Source organism: Magallana gigas, chromosome 2 (assembly GCF_963853765.1).
Source record: "Magallana gigas chromosome 2, xbMagGiga1.1, whole genome shotgun sequence".
In the NCBI taxonomy this organism is placed as follows: domain Eukaryota; kingdom Metazoa; phylum Mollusca; class Bivalvia; order Ostreida; family Ostreidae; genus Magallana; species Magallana gigas.
In genome coordinates, this window is record NC_088854.1 from 10,674,653 (window position 1) to 10,697,358 (window position 22,706).

General features: G+C 33.7%; 1 protein-coding gene and 2 long non-coding RNA genes across 4 annotated transcripts in view; 2 read left to right on the plus strand and 1 right to left on the minus strand.

The window, feature by feature from the left end:
• LOC105327750 (formin-J) overlaps positions 1-12,140 on the minus strand; it is a 52,462-nt gene extending 40,322 nt beyond the window's left edge. The window contains exon 1 of one of the 2 annotated variants that reach the window (XM_066074978.1): positions 12,098-12,140. In XM_066074978.1, the coding sequence (XP_065931050.1) occupies positions 12,098-12,125 (28 nt within the window). In that variant the 5' untranslated portion in view covers positions 12,126-12,140. Of the gene's footprint in view, positions 1-6,384; positions 6,517-12,097 lie in introns of those variants that run through there. The other variant, XM_034444829.2, reaches the window with a different exon arrangement.
• Positions 2,359-16,878, plus strand: LOC109618700 (uncharacterized). The gene is made up of 3 exons (XR_010710742.1): positions 2,359-2,438; positions 15,381-15,455; positions 16,814-16,878. It is a non-coding gene; the product is annotated as an uncharacterized lncRNA (long non-coding RNA).
• A 1,887-nt stretch (positions 16,879-18,765) lies between these two features.
• LOC136272707 (uncharacterized) overlaps positions 18,766-22,706 on the plus strand; it is a 4,413-nt gene continuing 472 nt past the window's right edge. The window contains exons 1-3 of the long non-coding RNA XR_010710741.1: positions 18,766-18,912; positions 19,149-19,241; positions 19,780-22,706. The exon at positions 19,780-22,706 is cut by the window's right edge and continues 472 nt beyond it. This is a non-coding gene — a long non-coding RNA (uncharacterized lncRNA). The remainder of the gene's footprint in view (positions 18,913-19,148; positions 19,242-19,779) is intronic.

The following is a 22,706-nucleotide window of genomic DNA, read 5'->3' on the forward strand; positions in this document are numbered from 1 at the left end:
ACAACCCAAACCCCGACAATATAGAATACTTTTAACTGTTACCCTGAGGTTGTTAGTTTTCGCCATTGACCTTTTTCGATGACCAACGACACATTCAAGAAACGTCCTATCAACATTTCAGTGGATCGACAAGAGGAGTCTCCATGCACTTTATCAAAAGCAATCGCACGGGGGGTAGATCGGAAACAACACTTGATTACAGCTAAAGAACCCTTGTGACAAGCGTAATGCCGACCAAGAATATTAAGACAAGAAATGTCGAAACCACTTGGGTTATCGTCACTCAGTGGTATTTAATGACAACGATTTGTTTGAATCGCTAAATTTGTTTGCAGATCTATCACATTTAGAGGAGAAGGCAGCATTTGGCTCATCGTGGGGTACTCGGTGCGTATTGGTCCAAATGGATGGGGAGGGGTTAAAGTGCAAAGGTCATAAATATGTCAACATAAAAAAAGAATTTAATGACTGATCAAACATCCAGGTGAATTATTATGACACGTTGCATATTTTCGGTCAAGGGCCAAGAGGATCTGTATAATAATGATTTGCTTGATTTTTAGTAAAGGTTACAAAATAAAAATAAAAGCTAATTGGTCCTTATAATATGTATGTGGTTTGACAAACATCCGGTTTAAAGTTAGAAAATCCCCCTTTAAAATGGAAATTCAGATTTGAATGACTTTTCTGGTTATAAATCTTCCTGAGTCTGAAATCAATCGGAATGTCCTGAAGTGTATTGATTTTCAGAAGTAATAAATAGAATAGGGATATTTCCTCCTGCTTTGGTGCGCCACATTTTGGCAGTTCTTTCTATGGACCCTTTAAGTAGAACGGGGATTATCATTATTCGATAACACATGTGACAAGCCAGAATTGAGTACTAATATCGAGAGTTTTTTTATTATTTTTTTTTTTTTGAAAACGCGGAAGTAAAACATTTTTTCTTAAATTTTTAGTGACAACCAATCCAAGGTTCGACAACTCTGCATAGAGAATTAATTCCAGTTAAAAACGTATGAACTTAATACAACGGTTTTTATTATAAGCGCCAAGCAAGTTTTGCTCTGAATCGGTCAAAAGTCGGGAAAATCGTTTTGAACGGCACCTAGCGGCGAAAATTAGTCTGGTCCTGTTATATTTCTAGAAGCTCGTCTTCAGTGAAATTAATATACAAGTTTTTATTGCTTCGTTATAAAACTGAACATTTCCGAAACCTTAACTTCACCTTAGAAAAAATACACATACCGCATATCGGTCACAAAATAATATGAAACATTGCCTTATTCCATTTACAACAAAATAATACATTTACATCTTAAAAAGTAGAAGTCCATCAAAGATGTTCCACATGTTTGTATCGCACATTATGGAAAGAATGAACAATTTTATGCTTTAACAATGATTAGGATGAAGGGAGGTAGTATTGTAAAACAATTTAAAGCCTTCTTAGCAGATCTCCTGATATTTATAAGCAAATCTGAAAAATCAAGTCAAACTTAAATGCATATACAAAACAAGTACTCGTTTTCACATAGATTCTGCGAAATATGTGTCTCTCAAATTAAATAAATTAAATCACACTAGCAATTCAAATTCACAGACAGCATTATGGTTCATTTTACAGACGATCCATTTGACCTCTAGGTCATCTGTGTCTGAGGTCAAACGGTTCTTACATGTAAATGATTTATGTTTTGAATTCCTGAAGAAGCACGGTCAAGATATTTATAACAATTTCACTGGGCGGTTCCTGGTTATCAAATAAACCCAGGCCATCTTATATCAGGTCAAAAGAATCATGTTAACAAACAAACTGGGCGGAGGGACTCAAGTCTACATATTCTAACACGAGCTGCCATTTGAAGCTGTTAACACAGCGTAAATACAACATCATAGTGCTCCAATTATCTTTATTCTCTTGAGATAGGCGAACACGATTAATTGTAATCAAGAACTAACAATTTACCTTAAAATAGCTCATCGGGGGAAAATACATGTCAAAAGACAGGAAATGCGAAGGGATTGGATATTTCTTAATTCAGATATTATGAACCATGATAAACTCCTTCGTTGAGTAGATTTTATGTGTATTTACAAAATTCATTTCTGGTTCAACCAGAAATATTATGTACCTAATTATCTTTTATTTTAGTCACGTGGAATGGGGGTTGGGGTGGTGTTCATACTATGTTGTGTTGCTTTTGTTTATCAGTTAGATTAAAACTACTTTAGAAATATATTCATCATCGAGGAACCCTTTTTATACGTTGAAAACCCTACCCATCACACCAAATTACGTACTTATATAGTGCAATGAACAAATAAAACAACATCATCTAAAATCTACAAAAGCAAGTTTAAAAAAAACCTTCCCACTTTTCTTATTTGTTTAAAGAGGTGGTTTCCGTTTAAAAGTTGGATTACAGTTTGTTCGGGTAAGTACCCCGAAAACAGTATGTTTAAGGTTTATTCCATTTCACAGCTTAATCAAAGGTGAGAAAACAGCGTAATAGGTAGCTTACTGCGAACAGGAGCCTTACTGAAAGGTTTAAAGAGACAGCATGTTCGTCCTTTATTATCAAAATCTAGTACAAGAAGCTTCCTTGAAAGAAAAAAGAAAAATCCTTTCAGATATTGCTGTTTTTATAGCGATGTTTTCGTCAACTTCTGATTGTATTTACTGCATGTTAAACGTATTGTCATATTCATACATTCATTCATTCATTCATTCAATCGTTCATTCATATGTGATCCATTGACTGGGAACAAAGGTTTAATTACTCCCCTAAATCATAAGCATTTTTTAACGATTATTTCTAAAAAGATATCAACAATTTCACCTTTCGTTTTTTACATATCCACATGCAGATAACATGTGTGCCGACAATAATACCAGCTTGAGTAGAATTAAACGACTTTTAAAAAGTCATAAGAAAGTTGATTTCAATTCCATGTAAACCTAACACCGGTTTACCGGGTTGGTAAAAATTTTGTTGTTTGTCAAGCTTAATATAAATATATTATTTTATTCATATTTTGTTACAAAAATATCAAAGGAAAGTTAACGTGAGAAAATTCTTAACATTAAATATAAAGATGGGATCAATTAATTATATGTATACCATTGAATATGAAGATAATTGTTGAACATCCTCTTGAGTCATTTTGAGTTGTCATCGACCATAAATGGAAGAAATGTTGACTTTTGTTTACGTCACCATGGTCACATAAGACCATTAAACTATGAAACTTTCCCGATCATACAAAAGCTGTGACATATAACACCTTTCCAATTAAAAAAGTTTCAAACTAGTAACTTCCGTTTATAGCAATACACCACCCAGACATGTAAATGCTAATGACAAATACATCAAGCGAAAATTTCATAATCCCTATCCATATCACAGTTTCACGGTAAGATATCCAGACTTTTGACGGAAGATACATGTACCTTAAGGAAATATTAGTCAGAACAACTGCCCGGTGTACGATCACATACAAAAGAAGGCAACAATGATAGAATTTTATTTACATTTTATTCTTCCTTTAAATCATAATTAAGGAAATTATTACAATTCTTAAAGAAATTAACGCCGAAATGAGGGAGAAATTAGCTGTTTATAGCCTTTGCGACCATAAATTCATACATTATTTCTATTTTTTTTATTATGAAATCGGTGTATATTTACTAATTAATTTCCGCCTGATTGGGGATCTTTTATGGCCTTAATTAACTGAATGACTTGTGATAAAGCAAATCAGTTTTTGTCAAGCAAGTCACTAGAACCACAACCCGTGAAACGATCAGATGACAATCACTACAATTTTGTGTACAATTAATTCCTAATAAATAATTTGCAGACAGACGCCATTCAAAAAATATCTCGTACCAATGTTCCGGCCCAGTTTTAATTTTTATAAATTATCACAAGCCTCATTTTTTTACATTGAAGGTGAGGCAATATCAGATGATAGGGTGCGATAGACCAACGTGCAATTGACGGGGGGTTTAATACCAGGGCGATCTATATCCAATATCCATCGGCATCTACAGTGATTGGATTTGGTAAGATTTGCGAGTTAGATATAAAGCCGCCGCCTATTGCTAATCATGAAGTTTCTTCGGTAAATTAAAGAAGATGGGTATCTAGGTAATGCCTTGTCCCCAGTCTCCGGCCACGGTGACGCGTGCTCGCATGTTAAAGGCCCTGATTTATGGCTGTTTGCGGGGTTTCAGAAACGAAAAACATAACAACAGACAATTTACAAATAATTGTCTATCTCCTGCGATCCTCTGATCTGTACATATTCCTCGTAAATATGTTTATCTTTGTCTTATGGCTGAATTTCCTTTTGTATTTGTAAACAAGATACTGGTTTATAGATCAGCATCGCACAGCCTGAATGGAAGGGGAGGATAGATTAAAATCCATACATCATCTTTACACAATATAATCGTGACAAATATTATGCATAACTTCACTCAAGCATCAACCCAAAGCTGTTCGGGTGATTAGATGTATTATTTTTAGTGGCATTTACCACTTTAAACCGGCCTTGTAAATAAATTATGTCAAACATTTATATGCCACTAGAAAACCTTTTGAGGGTCTATACGAAAAAGGTAATCTCCAAGCAAAACAAGAAATACCTCAACACAATCGAATAAAGTATTTTTATTCAATATTTTTGAAGACGATTCGGGTCATTTTATACATTAAAAGGCAAATTATCCTTTAAACTTTACTTTAACCCGTACAGATCATGAGATGGTTGAACAGCAAACTGGTTTGGTATCGTTGCAAAATTGACTCCGCAACAATAAAACGCTCTAATAATAACTACCGCGATGGCGCGAAGTAAAAAAAAAAAAATAGATAATGTACCTTAAACTACGCCGTGCTTATGTTTCTTATACTATAGTTAGTACAAGAAGAAAAAACTAAAGAAGACATCCCGCAAATAAATTTGTAATCTCCTTATTAAAGCATACATTTTTGCCGTATCTTTATGAAAAGGTGTGGGACGCAACATAAAAGAAGAGCAGAACACTTCAAATTAGTTTACAGAATGTATGCATGAATTTTATGTATAATGCAATATGATAAGCAAGTTATAAAACCAAGGTCTTGTTGAAATACACACGTAAACAACTTTATGTAAACTATGGATCTTTTTTATACATTGAACAAAAGAACTTTGAAATAGAATCTTGTTTAGAGCGTTTGAGTAAAAGCGTCGCCATTTTATGGCACAAATTCACGCCCAAAGTTGGTACCGCATACATTCATACAGTAGGTAAACATCGCCAAACCAGGTATTTTGGTACATAGTACTTAGAGATTTCTTTGTAAACAATGAATATCGAAATTACTTTCATTTTTTACTAAATTACCTACTCACCCTCTTATCCTTACGTCACCGAGCGCAGATAGAGATACACTGTAGGGTTACCCAAAATTAAATAAAACGTCATCCGGGTACTTGATGTCCAATTTTCTCCGACACTTACGTTTCATTCCGTTGATTAATGCAGATTTTTTTATTTTATGTTCAGATAGCATTTACAGCATGGTTCGTTGATAGCATTCATTTTCTCGAGAACAGCACTTCCCTTTGTATGGAGTTTTATTTGCGAGAGATTAGGGTTCTTTGCCAAAGCCTTCAAAATGGAAGAATTGATATTTTGTTCGCATTACGGGGCACTCTTGAGATAAATTTCGACGCTGAATTTGATTATATACCATATTGCAAGTGCCGCAAATTGTATATGAAGTTCTTTTCTGCCAAAACGATTGAAAACTGATTTTGTATGCGCAGAGGTTATCGTTTATGATTGACGTCTATGCTTTCAAACTGGGGCTTTTGACTCTTTTTCTTTTCTATTTATGGTCGATAGGTATCTGCTGCACACCTTTGAAGCATGTTTTCATAGTACATTGCGCTTGGAAATTAGACCAAATTTGTCATTGGTGAACAAATCTTTGTTCTGATATAACTCCCTGTCCAATTATATAGCCTTTCAAAGCAGATGTATTTCATCATTTGCATCTACACAAATTGTATTATGGGGTATTACATACGTTTGCAGAGTACAGATAGGGCTTTTGCAAAATGCCAACGCGCAAGTTCTTTGATTGTTGGAAACGAATCATTTCCTTAATTATAAATAAAAGGAGTTCTTTTTACTCTTTACTTATTTTCATACTACTTAATACTTATAACTAAACTTTAAGTGTGTGTCGCTATCTGTCCATTATATGAATTCAATAAAGCGCGTTGGACAAAAGGAAGAGCTCTTGAAACTCTTGTATTTGTAACGAAAAGTCCAAAATTCACAAAGTCATTGTTTTCATTGAACTGTAAACAGCATGCACTTACCCCGATTTATTGGTCTCTTGACACGCTGTCTTTGACTCCCAAGTGTCACTGTCACCCAAAACAGAGCTCACAGACACCTAGATTGGAACCAAGTACCTCACAATCCGATTTGTCACGACCAAAAAAGGCTTTCTGTATTTTAAAACACGAAACTTATGAAAAATGATCAACTTGATCGAAGGATTAGAAGTAGAGAAATTGACACAAGCGATTTTTACTTTGAAGTCATTATTTCTGTGACACAGCTGTTTGGTTTTCACGATCAGAAAAGTAGACTATGTCGGCACACGGACTAAGTTTTGTAAAATTGCTAGAAAGAAGACGACGTGGAAATAAACTGTCTGTTAAATTAAAAAAAGCAATCAGGGGAGGAAATCGAGCATGCAGTGCAATCCAAACATTTTAATAAATGGAGACGTTTGTTGCTTTCTTTGGTCTATACACAGGCCGGGCAAGACTAAATCTAATCATTGATACTTATTTCATTTTATTGAATAACGGTTTCATATCCCATTAATCAAGAGTTTACTTTGCATGAATGATTACTTTTTATTGAAAGACGGATATCTTAAAAACTTTTACCTCTTTATTTCCTATAAATAATTTAAACAGGTCATTTGATATTTTATAAAGGCGACATGATACCGGTATTTGATAATACGTAGAATTAGACAGTGAAAGTCATGGAGTTGGAGCGATTCCTATCAGATTTTACTTCTCGTTGTATGACGTTAAAAGACTGCGCAATTCAAAGGAGGAAAAAATGGAGCGATAAAATATATATACAAATGTAATTGCAATTTTTTGTGTAAGAAGCGAAGCATCTTGTCTTTATTATCATAACTAGATTTCGTCAAAATTATTTGGTCTTTTGCATATATGCATTATTGGTTAAATCTCTCTCTCTCTCTCTCTCTCTCTCTCTCTCTCTCTCTCTCTCTCTCTCTCTCTCTCTCTCTCTCTCTCTCTCTCTCTCTCTCTCTCTCTCTGATGTTAAAGTTCAATGCATCAAAATTCATTTTTCATCGAAATAAAAGATTTGCAGCGGTGATATCCGGATTCTAATGTTACAAAATCCCCCTGTGGTAAACATGACGAGTTATACCCGGTAAATTTAGGGCTGACTTTAACAATCTATGATCTTTAAACATCAACTTTATGTGCCTCTTTTAGCACATGTAACAAAACTCAGGGCGGACAACTCATACAGAAAAAGATAAGTGCTTAGAATTCGTTTAATTCAGAAAAGGGGCGTAGCCCAGAAAATCAATACCGATGGAATCGCCCCCATGCACAGATAACATTCAGACATGAAACAAGAGAAATGTATCTCCGAGTTCATCGCTTACTCATTCAAAAGTTTATGAATTTTAGTAAATGAATTGACACAATGGGTCTAATAAAATGCTTTATGTGTATATATATGCCTCGACACGCAACGCCATAGAAAGACGCTTGTAGAACGTATCACGCTTGCAAATCGGTCGTATGTAGCTGTTATAACGCCCTCGGTCCAATACATGTATAGTTACCTCAAATTTACCCTTTTAACTCAAAACTCGCTGAGTATTGAATAATTCATAACTTATTGATACCATCGTCTACCCTTTTCTGTTATCTTTATGTGAATTTGGCAAAATGAACAGAGAATGAAAAGAACATTAGACTGAATATCCCTTTTTCAAAGAAGAAAATGCAGTCAAAAACAACTGAAACACAAAACATGACTGTTAACAAATATAAAATTCACGAATTGCTAAAATTTTCTTTCTCTCGGACAAAAACAAATAAAATTATTTAAAAAATAAAATAAATGAATAAATAAATAAACTGTGTGGTTATCCCAGACCAATAGCAAAGATACGTAAACTATCTGGAAGTTAGAGAACTATGACAAACGTATCACTACAAGAACTCGACTTAATCTGTATAAAACAGGTCTGAAAATAAAATGATGGGATCGTGCGAACGCTTCGCTGGGAGTTGCTGCAAATGTTGTTCCCTGCCACACGGTCATCAAATTTAATCCGGAAAATCCGACTCCACGCTAGGTGCCGTCTTCAAGACTCTACTCGTGTGAAGGGCTCTGGGTATGAACGAATTCAAAGGACGCGGTATCTTCTCTACAAGTTTAAAGACAAGAGCAAACGGTTTCCTTCCTTCTTTAATATTCGCTCTTTATGATACCCTAATCTCTCTAAATCCTAATGAACACAAAAAGAAGCAGTGCCTCTCCCGCGAACAAATAAATAGTATGACTTTCTACTAACAAGTTCGCCCTACAACAACTAGCCGTCATATTTAAATCTTGACAAACGACCAATCAAAAGATCTCAGACAACGGACTTTCATTAGCTTGGCTGCACATCTGGAACAAAAATTCCCATCGACTTTCAATCATCTCCTAAGTAAGATTAATTATTGACGACCGCTGTTTTTCCAATAGGGGTATATTAAATACGTTAGCCATTTACTAAATGTTGGCGCCGTTTTAAAGACTTTTGGAATGCCAACAACTGTACGAAACTTGTTTTTCATCCAGTTACTTTTACTTTTCTTTTTATTGAATAATTTGTATAATAACGAGGGGTTTTTTATGTTTGTTTTTTTTAACACAATTTCAACACAAATCTGGTTTTAACAAATTCAAATTTTGTTTAAAGAATTGCTTTGCTGAAATTTTATTAAGTACATGATCAGAACAAAATCTCATTAAAGGTGGGTGGAATTTGTATTTTTGTTATTGTGCGAGGGTCAAAATTGGTTATAATCTTAATAATCAATTCGATGAAAACAGTGCAAACTATTCAAAAAAAGCATATTTATTTCAGTAAATTTAAATAAATTGCAAGAGTTTGACATTTAGTAAAACATTGTAAGGTATTGTAAAAAAAATGCCTAAAATATGGCTGTAATTTGATTAGGGCAATGATAATAGAAGCATGAAAATCGAGTTTCAATGTTCTGTCAAATTTTCCTCATTCAGACATTTATAAGCATTGGTTCATTACTCCACACGTTATATTTAAATTGGCCATTTTCTGTCCATTCACCCAACCGTCCGTGAGAAACAAACCCCGATTTTTTGGCAACTCATCGCTGTAATGCGATAATTGACTATCTATATCAAATAAAGGCAAAGAACCATGATTTTCAGAAAAAAGAGAAGCGTAAATTGCAAACAGGTGCCGATCCTTTTCATTCGATTATCAGAGAAACTGAGCGAAAAATTGAAAATTAAACGCTTCGTTGTTGTTGGGACTATTCATCAGATCTAGCTGTCCATTGAGAAAAGGTAATGACCCAGTTGACCCGTTGATGTTCCGTCCTTGACCTATTGTTTCACAGATACCCGTCAACAATACGCATCATAAAACTACTACGATTACGGAGCATTTGTAGAACGGGTGACTCAGTTCAATATACTATCACGAACACATGGAACAGGTTCACGGCCAATTTATATGAAAAAGTAGGTGGGATATTGTAATCCATGAAGCATATTTACTATAAGAAAAGAATTGAACTGTTTGCTCCCGAAAAGAGATAAACCCATGTCAGCCATTTTCGGTATATTAGTCGACGTCTGATAACCAATTACATCATTTAAAGCGCACTGTAAACCAAACACTTCTAATGCAGACAGAGCGCATTACATACTCACAGTTGTCAACCGGTGCACTTTCTTTCATCTTTTGATGTAGAGCTAACCCAATGTCAGGACGACCTTCTTATTCAATGGGGATCTAGCCCCTCTGTTCTCTATCCGAATCTCAGGTGTTGTGACAATTATGGATTAACGTAGGTGTACCTCTAGGGCGTCAGAAGTTTCTTACCATTTTACTTAGTATTTTTTGAATGCGACATGGCACTGTTGGAATCTAGTGCATTGATTTCACCCCTGTGTCAACAGAAGCGCTGGGTAGCCTAAACAGTGCGAGTTTTTGTAGGGAGACTATATCCATGAAGACCACGTACATTTTGTTGGTTGGTATATATTGAGATGTGTTGAAATTGTCGTTGGAGATCAATGCGAGGTAAATAACAGCTGGACACTGTGTCCAACGTGTCAGGGATTGAACATTGGCGTACACAGGACTCAAAGTTTAGCATGTCACTGTCGTGTTGGAAAGACTGATGAAGACAACAGTCTATAGAAAAGGGGGGCTTCAGACACATTTATTTCCAACAACATTCTCTAAACCCCCCGAAACTCAACCTCTAAACAAAACTGAACTCACAAAGAAAGGGGGGGGGGCTTCATTTCCAGCACATGTTTCTTTATGTGGGTTTTCAACTTATTTTTTGCAATTAATGGTACACTTTACCTTAATTTTGCATTCAAGTTAGCAAAATCTGGAATTTCAAAATGCCACAACTAATGAGCCTTGATCTTTTCTAGTATGTTAGAATCTTCAACATCTTTGATCGAATTTCAAAGATTATCGTCCATCTATTTCACCATGTTTGGAAATGCCACTGCGAGATTACTATCAACACTTTGATTGCTCTTTATCGCCTTTTTAAAGCATCGGCGTCAATTTTGCAACTTACATGTGTTAACAAAAAATGGGAAAGAATGTTTTTTGCTCTTTCATTGAACCCCGCAGAACCCGTTAAATGTCCTTGTCTGCTGATCGATGGTAAAGGGAAACCAAATGGCAGCGATTCCAGCAGATAATGCAATCATTAATGTGGACAGAGAAAGAATCTTTATGTCAAGGTGGCAGCAAATTGTGCAACAAAGGTATACCTCTTCATAGAATTTCTGGCATGAAAAGATTACAGCTTGTAAATCAGCTACGGTGTAAGGTGTCAGTCGAACTATGGAGGATAACGATAAACTGTTTGGTGTTTTTTTTAATTAGAGGTTTAAGAAAAAATCAAAATGTATCGGTCTTATTAGGGAAAAAACTAAATATCAGATTAAAGGGTTTTAAAGCGCGCGTCAGGATTATCAAGATTTACAGAAAAAAATGCATCTCGTTAATCTAATATCACTTGCAGGCTAAAGAATCTTGTAAGAAAACGTGTATTGCACTTCTATAGATGTGACATAATCTTGTCTAAAATGACTTTATCGTTAAGACCCCCCAACACGCCAAAAAATAATTGTTGCCACCTGTTCAGCATAGTCATGCATAAGGTCGAAGGAAACAACAAAATACCTTGCTGTTAAATCATCAAGTTAAGGTACATGTACGATATATCCTTTGCAAGCTTTGTATTGCTGAAGTACCAACTCTCTCTCTCTCTCTCTCTCTCTCTCTCTCTCTCTCTCTCATTGCTTATTTATTTAATATGAGGAAAAACCCAAAGTTTTCCGATTTCAACAGCATGACTATTTTTCAAAATTTTAACATTTTGTCAAATTGGAAGATGATATATCACCTCCAATATCATTATACATGCATTGAAATTAAAGATAAAAGTCACGTTGTATTTTATCTTTGACCATACAAAATGAAGACTGGTGGTTTCGAAAACCACATCAATACACCTCTTAAACCATGTAAAAGACACAAGAGAGAGAGAGAGAGAGAGAGAGAGAGAGAGAGAGAGAGAGAGAGAGAGAGAGAGATTTCCGAATGATGTTCTCGCCAAGAGTCTGTTCAATCGGAACTTGCTGTATTACATGCATCGCCTAACAAACATGAATATCATTTATAGGACGTCAAAATTTTGGACACTTTGCAGCATCGCGTGTACTCACCCCAGCGCCCAGCTTGATCGTCCGTCATTTGAAGATGACAGTCCTGTAAAGCTTCTGTTGGCTGCCTTGATCCAATTAAATCAAAACATCCAGAGGGCTCCTTTATTTCATTTCTATATCTAATGGGTGCTTACACGGTGTCTTCACAACTATAGGCCACGGGAAGGCTTTGACCGTTGCCACATGAGGTTAGAGTGAAGTTGAATTCATTCCCAGAATAAATTAAAACCGCTTGGGAGGAGAAGAAGAAACGAAGGACTAAGTATATGAATAAGATTACATACATGATCAACATGTCCCGGTGCCATTTGTGATAGGTTATATTTAAAAAATACTATGATTTATAAAAACAGAGAAGAACTCCAGGCATACTGATGACAGACGCAGCCCGATGATAAACAACTCGACAAACCTGATGCTTGTTCATAACCGAATAAATTATCCATTTGTCAAAATTTTATGATAGTGTTTTATTTGTATTCCTTTGTTCTTGGTATAAATTATTATTCGGCGCGTGACCGCCGCGACGCACTAGATTCTCATCGAATTCCTCTATCCTGAGCATGTACATATATGTATGATACAATAACTATAGACCTGTAAGTCTTTATGTGGGCATATACTCTCTAGATTTTAATGGACTATTTTTGTTTCAAATTAAAATACAAGGAAGTAAAACTGTACTGTTTTTGTTTCAATATTAAGTATTATATGTTTGTTCAAAATTTCTTCCCTTTCAATGTAAAAACCAGAGAGACTGAGGGACAGACGGACAGGTAAAGGATGGCAGGTAATCAGGAAAAGCTTATTTGAAGCAGAACCTTCAACCAGTTCCGTTGAGTTGAGAATTTTTATAATAGGCGATATCACCATTTATAAATTTAGAAACTTTAAAAGGTGATACTCATGTCATTTATTAGAATCGACGATTTGGGTTACCTTGTCTTTCAGTCATGATGAACTATCATACGCGGATCCAGAACTTTTTCCATAATAATAATTTCGAACCCTTTTAGCTGATCCACACATGACTGTGATATACCAGCAAATTGCAGTATTGAAAAGCGTAACTTTAGTAACTGATTCCTCTATACATATAGGGGCTTATAGGGTCTTTTTAAAAAATGATAACGGGAGTTAATTGTGTTTTCGGAATTATTTGTGTTACAGTCTCGGTTCTGTAGTATATATCGATAGTGATTTCCGGTGTTGCACACATGTTTTTGGACAGAGAATGTCAGTGTTTCATGATGAAATTGAAATAGAGGACATGGAATATGACGAAGATAATGAAACATATTATTATCCATGTCCCTGTGGTGATCGATTTGAAATAACAAAGGTATTTAAAGTAACTTTAATCTCGACACTGTCAATAGGTTACAGTGTAACAAGTACTGACCACAGGTAAGAAAACATTATGTTTGTCAGGTAGCTGCAGATCTGTAGCTTTACGAGAGGTTTGGATAGAAGAGCTAAAGTTTCATGAGTGCCAAAATCTTGCAATCTATTAGAAATGTTCTCAATTTTTTGACATTTTTTCGATTTCTTAAACAGCATATAGCATGTACACCCTTGCCCTATTCAGATTACGAAGTATGTTAAATTCTAATAAGATCCATAGATAATCTTGAGAGAGATCGGCTGGATATTTGAACTGATGTGTTATAGAATCTCAGGACAGTTCTTCATAATTCATGTCTGGAAATTCAGTGCCAACCTTAATCATGTTAGTTTGTTACAGTTGAAATTATATTATTTGCATGTCTACCCTGCTTTAATTATTAATATAAAATCTGCATTCCTTATCCTCCATATGATTTTCCCACAATTTAAATATATGGTATACTGTGTATTTGTTTTCATTCTGCATTCATTTATGCTTGTAATCATATGGAAGCTTGATATCAAATAGAGCACATTGATGAAAAGCTATCAAATGATTTGAAAGAACTCTTTAGTTGTTTAAAGGAACAAAAATAGTGGTTTAAATTGAAACAAGCACACTAGCTTGATAAATTGTTAGATTTATAATCCTTTTTAATGGAAAGAAATGCACAATGTATGGTATTTATGATTAATTACAGTTGATTATTTAGAAGGATGATTTAGTGGCAAAATCGAAGCAAGCAAGACTGACAAATTTTACAGTTTTTAGTGGAACAAGCAGTAAAAGTTTGTCTGAAATTTCAGACATGAATTATGATAAGGACTGTCTCGAGATTATGTAAAGTGTCTAAATATCCAGCCAAGCCAAATCTCTACCAAGATTGATCTACAGTCACAGATAATTACCATTTACCAATAGAAATACTGTATACAGAGCTATTTTTGCCCATGTTTATTTTGCCTTGTCTTGAATTTACCCAGTTGTATTGAAAGAGTGATAATTTGAGACATTTGAATCCCCCCCCCCCCCACTGTAACCCCTTAACAGAATTCATGAAATGGTGCAGTTAATATGAGAAATATATTATTTACAGGATTTTTTTCCCTTTGAAATTATGGCCAGTATTAAGTGCACTGTCCTTGCAACCCTTCTTCAGCTACTCAAAAGAATATCATAAAACTTATGGTTTACAAGTAGTGTGGAATCATAAGAATTCGTGGTGGCTTAATTTTGGTGGTTTTCGTGGGTAGCCCTCCCCCACGAATTTACGTCCTCCACAAAAACAAGTTTTAAAAGAGTTAGTTTTCTTACTAAAACTGAAAACCAACACATCCACGAAATTACACCCCACGAATAAGCAAAAAACCAAAAAGCCACGAAAATTGGCCCCCACAAATTTAAATGATTCTACAGTATATGCATTTTCCCAGGAAATTCTAATTTCATTTTAATTCTTAGAAGTTATGATATGGCCCATGGGTTCTTGTTTACTAGAATTGCTAATGAATAAGTTAATGATTTATATATCTATTACCTGTGCAGGAAAGTATAAAATATATATTGATAAATTTTGCAAACTCAATGCATCAAGATTGAAAATATGTGCAATAATGAAGCCCTTGCTGATATTTTTTTTATCTGTGATGTTTTCCATAGAAAAAATATTGAAGGAGGGCTACACTATTGTAGCTAAACTTAAAATTATACCAGGCTATTAAAATTCAGGGATGTCCAGATCAAAAGAAGAAGCTGAGAAGCTTAATTCAAAGCGAAAGAAAAATGATGTTTTTAAATAAATCAAATATTGTGAAAAAATCAGTCCGCTGTTTTAACTCATGTTTTGCATGAAAAATTGTTTTATGTATTATAACTTTTTTGTTTAAAACATTTCAGGAAGAACTAGCTAATGGAGAAGATGTGGCAAAGTGCCCAAGTTGTTCTCTCTTGATTAAAGTAATTTATGACATTGTAAGTATATCATGATTTTCTGCTATGTAATTTTCTACGAAAAAATTCTGAGATAAAAATTAAAAAAAATCTGTGATATTAAAATTCATACCATTGGTAATGAAAAAAAAATATAGGGAAAAAAGATTTATAGATGAATGCATGTAGATCTGTAAAGATAGGTGATAGATCAAGAGATAATAAAGTTATGTTGAAGTACATGTTGGCAAAGAAATATAACTGCATGTCCAGGTAGATATACACCTGATTTATAATACTATCCACAAATATCAACTAGACAGCCTTTGATCATCTCTTCAAAAGTAAAAAAAAAATGCACATTTAGTCGCCAAAGCTGAACTTTTCAGAGCCTCAGGTGATATAAACAAGGAATTGGGTATACGTTGACTTTGTCGTTTATTTCTTTTTAATGTGAATTCAAGTGGGGAGAATAAATTTGTAGCTGTCAAGGGTTGCACATAAGATGTTTATTAATTCATCATAAATTTCCAACTGGTTAGCCTGTATTATAGACCTTGGTTCTCTGCTGTGGGATAGAACCTAATGAGGTTTATACTGGTTATTAAAATCAGCTCAAATTGGTTCAAGTAGTACTATTAAGGACATTTTTATGCATTTATTTCATAAATTTATAGTTAATTGTTTACATAGCTTTCAAAATCCTTATGGAAAAAAAGTCAAGTTTTTGCAGGGTGAAATTAAATCTTGATGTTTTTAAGTACATGTATATGTTGAAGCATAAAATTGATTTTTATTTGGTGAAGAAGATATTTTTAACTGGGTTTTCTAGAGGAAAAATCTGTGTATTGAAATAGTGAAAATGGCAGGCGGGCAGCTGCCAAAAAAGGTACCCCTAAGTACAGATAAGTCCTCTTACAGTTTTCAAGTTAGGAAGTTAATGTTTTGCAGATTAATTGGACATATATTTTAGATGGGCATATTACTTGAATTTAGATTTTTAATAATTAATGAAAAAAATACCAGCTGTGGAATTAAGTCATTTTCTCACATAATATTGCATATAGGGTACACCATTTTTTTGGATAGGTAGTGTTTATCAATTCAGGGTTGACAAATGGATTATGGATATAGTTCACATAAAAGAAAACCCGGTTTGCTGTCACATTGACAGCTTTTCATTTGTTAAAAATTGTACAGCTGTAATCACCATTACGATTTTGAAGTCTATGTATTGCCCTAAAAATTATCATAACCAGGTATGCTGTTACTTTGGTAATTAAGGATATCTGTGGTCTTTCATTTTTACAAATAAATGCATTGTTATTAATTTTTGCTGCACTGATTGATTCTTGCTTATTTGTCATAAAACTCCAATAAGAATTTTGGTTTTTGAACAGGATGATTTTCTAGAAGGGGAAGAAGTTGCAGCTCCTGTTAAAGTAGAGTTGGAGAAGGCTTAAAGGTGAAGTATACGTCAATGTTTATTCAAAATAAGCACTTAGCTTAGTTCTTAAATATTGAAATATAACTTTTACAAAATAAAGATTTGGAAATTTGTACAGTAAAACTCATTTAGTACGTTTTTTATTTCCCGATAAAATTCTTAACAAATCTTTGCAAAATTTAATGGTTACCGGGTATAATGAATTTGGATATAACAAATTCATGGATATAGTGAACTGATTTTGAGTACCATAAAGGTGAATATTAACGAAATTTAACACTTTTATAATGAATTTCAGTTTGAAGAAATTTATTTTCACATAAATTTTACAATTTACAATCTGATTATAAAAGGTATCAAAGAAATGTATTTTCATTCTAAGCCTGAATTAGCAAGAATTGTCGTCTGGTGAAAGGAACCATGTATATAATGAATTCGCTATTATAATAGTAATTATTACAAATTCGGATACGGATACAAAAAGGATATAACGAATTGCGGATATAACAAAGTAAATCCATTGGTCCCTAGGACTTCCCTATAACTGAGTTTTACTGTAAATAACATTGGAGAGGTGGAATTGTTTAGATGATGGTTACAGGTATATGTATTCAAACTTATAACTCTGGTGAAGAAAATCCTAAAATTCTTTTTGAAGATGGGAAAAAACTAAATAATTTATTAAAATATCTAACAAAATTTAGCATGGGAATAATGAATGTTTAAGAGCTAATCTTGTGTCATGTGAAAAGCCTCTTCAGAATTTCCAGGCATTTGCCCAGCATTGATATAGATGACCATAAAAGTGTTTGGGAAATCTTATTATGTCATTTGAAGTGCAGGAACTGCCATTTACATTGTCCCATTTGGTTGCTGCATGGTTCCTCTTTAGGCACTATATTCTTTTTATAAATGAAAGGCTTTGACAGGAGGTAATTCGTTTTTTGTTAACCAATTTTCTACCTTAGCTGTTGTTTAGTATCCAAGTGTAATGCCTATGTCTTGCATCTAAGCATCTTCACTGTATTTAGTTCAATGTACTTGTATTTATATTGGGATCATGAAACACAAAAATTTACAAGATCTTGAAGACAAACAACCGTAATATCCTCATAAATAAAATTTTACGTACAACATAAAGTTGCTAATAGCTGACGTACAAAAACAAATGAATAAATCAAGTTTTTCATGATCCATGTTCCAGTAAAAAGAAATGTTGAAACTTGATAGGACCAATAAAAATACAGGGTATCCTAAAAACAAGAAGAAACCATGCTTTGGATTGTCATATCTCACTTTAAGGTGTCCGAGATATTGAAGTATAGGACACCAAAGTTTAAATCATGTTTACATTTACCGTAAAACTTGGTTATAGTGAAGTCATAAGGACCAGTAGAATAGCTTTGCCTAATTGCTTATAAGTGTATATAAGGTTGCTATAATATAACTAAATTATATATTAATATTACACATTTTCTTTTTACATGATTACCATAAGTGGTCAGTGAGATTCAATAAAAGAGCTCGGAAAATCTGAAGATTACTGGATTATAAATTGAAAGATTGATGTTGAAATCAATTTAAAAAGAAATAATAATAATAAGTTGCTATTGTAAACATTTAAAATTATGACACAATTCATTATAAAAGATGTTAATTTTGTTATTTCTACCAATAAATGACTTAAAATCAATTTAAAAAGAAATAATATTTAAGTTGCTATTATAAACATTTGAAATTATATGACACAATTCATTATAATAGATGTTAATTTTGTTATTTTTACCAATACAGGACTTAAAATCAATTATGAAAATTGCTTGGGACTTTGTTATAATCTGTGATTTCACTACATCAGTCTTTATACCAAACAAGTTTTACTGTAATTTGATCTTTATGTTGCAGTGGTCTTAATTTCTTTCTTACAATTGTAACATTATGAGTGGAATGGAAGCAGATGATCTAGATGACAGTCTGTGTGGTGGAGCAAAGTGTGATAGAGAAAATTCAGACTGTGCACAATTAGAATCCAGGAACAGAGACAAAACAAAGGTAACAGTCAATGTTATGTCATATTACATCTGTAAAAGTGATTCAGTGAATGTAAAACTTTTTGTTGGCCAGGGTATGTGAACATTTGAGCTTCCTGGTTGGAGCAAATTCTATATGATTTTTTTTTACTTTGGTAAAGTTCTATCCTCCAATAAATTTCAGTATATCTCAAGATTAAGTTGTATAAATTTCTGCTATGAAATATTACAAGTCCCCCCTTTGTTTTGATATTGCAGTCAGAGTTCCAACACAAGGGTGAAGGTCATGACCTTGGTGACCCTGGGCTGAGGCCAAGTCTTTTGGAGGAAGTTCTGGCACAGAAAAAACTGGTTTGTTTAATTTAATATATTGAATTTTTACATAGCAAAAAGAAAGATAACTGCAGTTGTAAATTGTTCTGTTGTAAAAACCAAAGAGAGACAAATTAAGTACATGAACTTGTTCTTCAAAGATGAATACACTATACATAAAAAATGGTCATTTTACATAATTGCACATATTACCGCGGTACTATGGTACATTATGCACTCTTGCTCTGTTTATAAATGCTCCATTCAATCACCAGTAGAATTTACAACCCCAGAAAAAGAAATTGCTGTTATTATAGTTTGTTAATATGTGGATTAAAAAATAAAAGGATTTGTATGGGAAAAAAATTCCAATAATCAAGTCTCAATAGTCAAGGCTGTCTCTGTTGCAGTTGTTCTATGGGTATATTTACAATAATTTCTTATTACAGTAAAGGCATCATAGAATATGTTGGCATGTGTGCAATCTATAAATTACCCATTGCACTGCACAAAGAGCATTGAAAGGCAACTGTAATAATTGCGACACTTGATTATATATATTATATTAATATTCAAGGAACTGATGAGGTCACCAGAGGTCATGCAATTTCTTCAGAGTCAGCAGGCTCAGAAAGCAGAGAAAAATAAGACCCACCCACCCAAGGAGTAGAGATCAGCAGCTGCTATTCCAAGAATTCTGTGATTTCAATGGATGTTTTATTGTGTGTTGTGCTTATCAAGACACCAGTGACTCACATGAACTGTGAACAGTTTTTAACTGATTTTTTTTTTTTTTTTTTTTTTTTTTGTGGAATGCTATGTAAAACCATTGGATATTCAGGTATTTTTTGTAAAGTTTGACTCCAAAACACCAAGAATCAAGGTCCTTTTATAATACATGGCAAATAAACACTTTTGTTATACTTGGTGAAATGTATTGATTCAAGCCTTGCAATTTTACTAATTTACATGTATATACATAATAAAAGATTGCTAACTTTAGTAATAAATTTTTTTCTGTTCATGTATACTCAGAATGTAAAATCCACCATACAACATCATATACTTTAAATGTAAATTCCACCACACAACATATACCCGCAATGTCCACAATACAACATGTATACTCTAAATGCACTGTCCACCATACAAAATGTAAACTCTAAATGTCATGTCCACCACACAACATGTATACTCAAAATGTAATGTCCACCATACAACATGTATACTCTAGATGTCATGTCCACCATACAACATGTATACTCTAGATGTCATGTCCACAATGTAATGTCCACCATACAACATGTATACTCTAGATGTCATGTCCACCATACAACATGTATACTCAAAATGCCATGTCCAACATACAATATGTATACTTTAAATTTAATGTCCACCATACAACATATATGCTCTAAATGCAATGTCCATCATACAACATGTATACTCTAAATATAATGTCCACCATACAACATGTATACTCAGAATGCAATGTCCACCACACAACATCATATACTCTAAATATAATGTCCACCATACAACACTTATACTCTAAATACAATGTCCACCATACATCATGTATACTAAGAATGCAATGTCCGTCATTCAACATGTATACTCTAAATACAACATGTATACTCTAAATGCCATGTCCAACATACAATATGTATACTCTTAATGTAATGTTCACCATACAACATGTATACTCTAAATGCAACATGTATACTATAGATACAACATGTTTACTCTAAATGTAATGTCCACCATACAACATGTTTACTCTATATATAATGTCAACCATACAAAATGTATACTCTAAATACAACATGTTTTCTCTAGATACAACATGTTTACTCTAAATGTAATGTCCACCATCAAAAATGCATTGTGTACTCAATAAAACTAGAAACCACTCAAGGGAATTACATGTAGAAGTTTTCAACATGTTTGATTTTCTAATGTCTATGAACAATCAAGATGAATGATAGTTCATCATCAACAATATGTACTCTAAATACAACATGTATACTATAGATACAACACGTTTACTCTAAATGTAATGTCCACCATACAACATGTATACTCTAAATGTAATGTCAACAAGAAGCTCAGGGGCCACACCGCTCACCTGAGCAACAATAACCTTAACTCTGTTCAAATCAGCATTACAGTATCAGAATCAAAATATCTTGACAACTAAGTACAGTAGATTGTGCTCAGAAATTTTTAAAAACTGGCCAATTTTTATCAGGTATTTTTTTGTTAAATATCAAGCCCTATTTGTTGTTGTACATGTAAGAAAATTTTACTTTATTCCTATATATATCCCCCCCCCCCCCACTTTATGGCCCTACTTTTCTCTAGGGAATCATGGTTTTATCAAATTTTATTCTGCACAACCCATGCTTTCACATAAGTTACTGCTTTTTGAACTGAAAACTTTCCCAGAATATTTCTCAAGATTTTCTATATAATATATTCCCATGTAAAAATTCATCCTCCATTGTGGCCCCGCCCTACCCAAAGGGACCATGATTTAAACAAACTTGAATCTACACAATCTGAGAATACTTCCACTCCAATTTGAGCTTTTTTGGCCTAATACTTTTTAAGACGTGGATTTTTATTGATTTTATCTATTATATATTCGTATGTTAAAATTCATTCCCCCATAGTGGCCACATCCTACCCCCAGGGACCATGATTTAAACCAACTTTAATGTACACTATCTGAGAATACTTCCACTCCAATTTGAGCTTTTTTGGCCTAATACTTTTTAAGACGAAGATTTTTATAGATTTTATCTATTATTTATTCCTATGTTAAAATTCACCCCCACACTACCTGAGGATACTTCCATACAAGTTACAGCCTTTCTGGCCTAATAATTTTTGAGAAGATTATCAACAAATTTTCAATAATTCTAAATTATCTCCCCTTTAAGGAGGGCGTGGCCCTTCATCAAGTATCTGCCCAGTCGTTCTTGAGAAGATGAAATGTGAAAAGTTTACAACAATGAAAACGCCAACAACAGACAACCTACAAATTTTGATAAGAAAAGCTCACTTGAGCTTTCAGCTCAGTCAGTCCGCCGCCATAAAACTTTGAGAATTCTCAAAAAAATTCTCATTTCAAGTCTTGAGAATTACTCAGCTAAGAATATTCTCAAAATCAATGCCATTAAGCCTCTTGAGAATATTCTTAGCTGAATAATTCTCAAGACCTGAGTTTAGAATTTTCTCAAATTTATGTTCTCGCGAGACGGTTTTTGTTTCTATTCCCATGATGGCTGGATCAATTCCCCAAATGCATGAATATTTTTTCATTTCATTAGAAGCTGGATAACAATTTAGAGCTTAAGTCATCCGAGTTGATCTTTTTTAAATATAAAGCCAGATCATTTTGTTTAACTGGTATTCTGTATATGGACATTACCAAAATAGATTGATTTCTACCATAACACCACACTCCGTTTTTCTGGAAAAATGTTAAAGGACACCGTC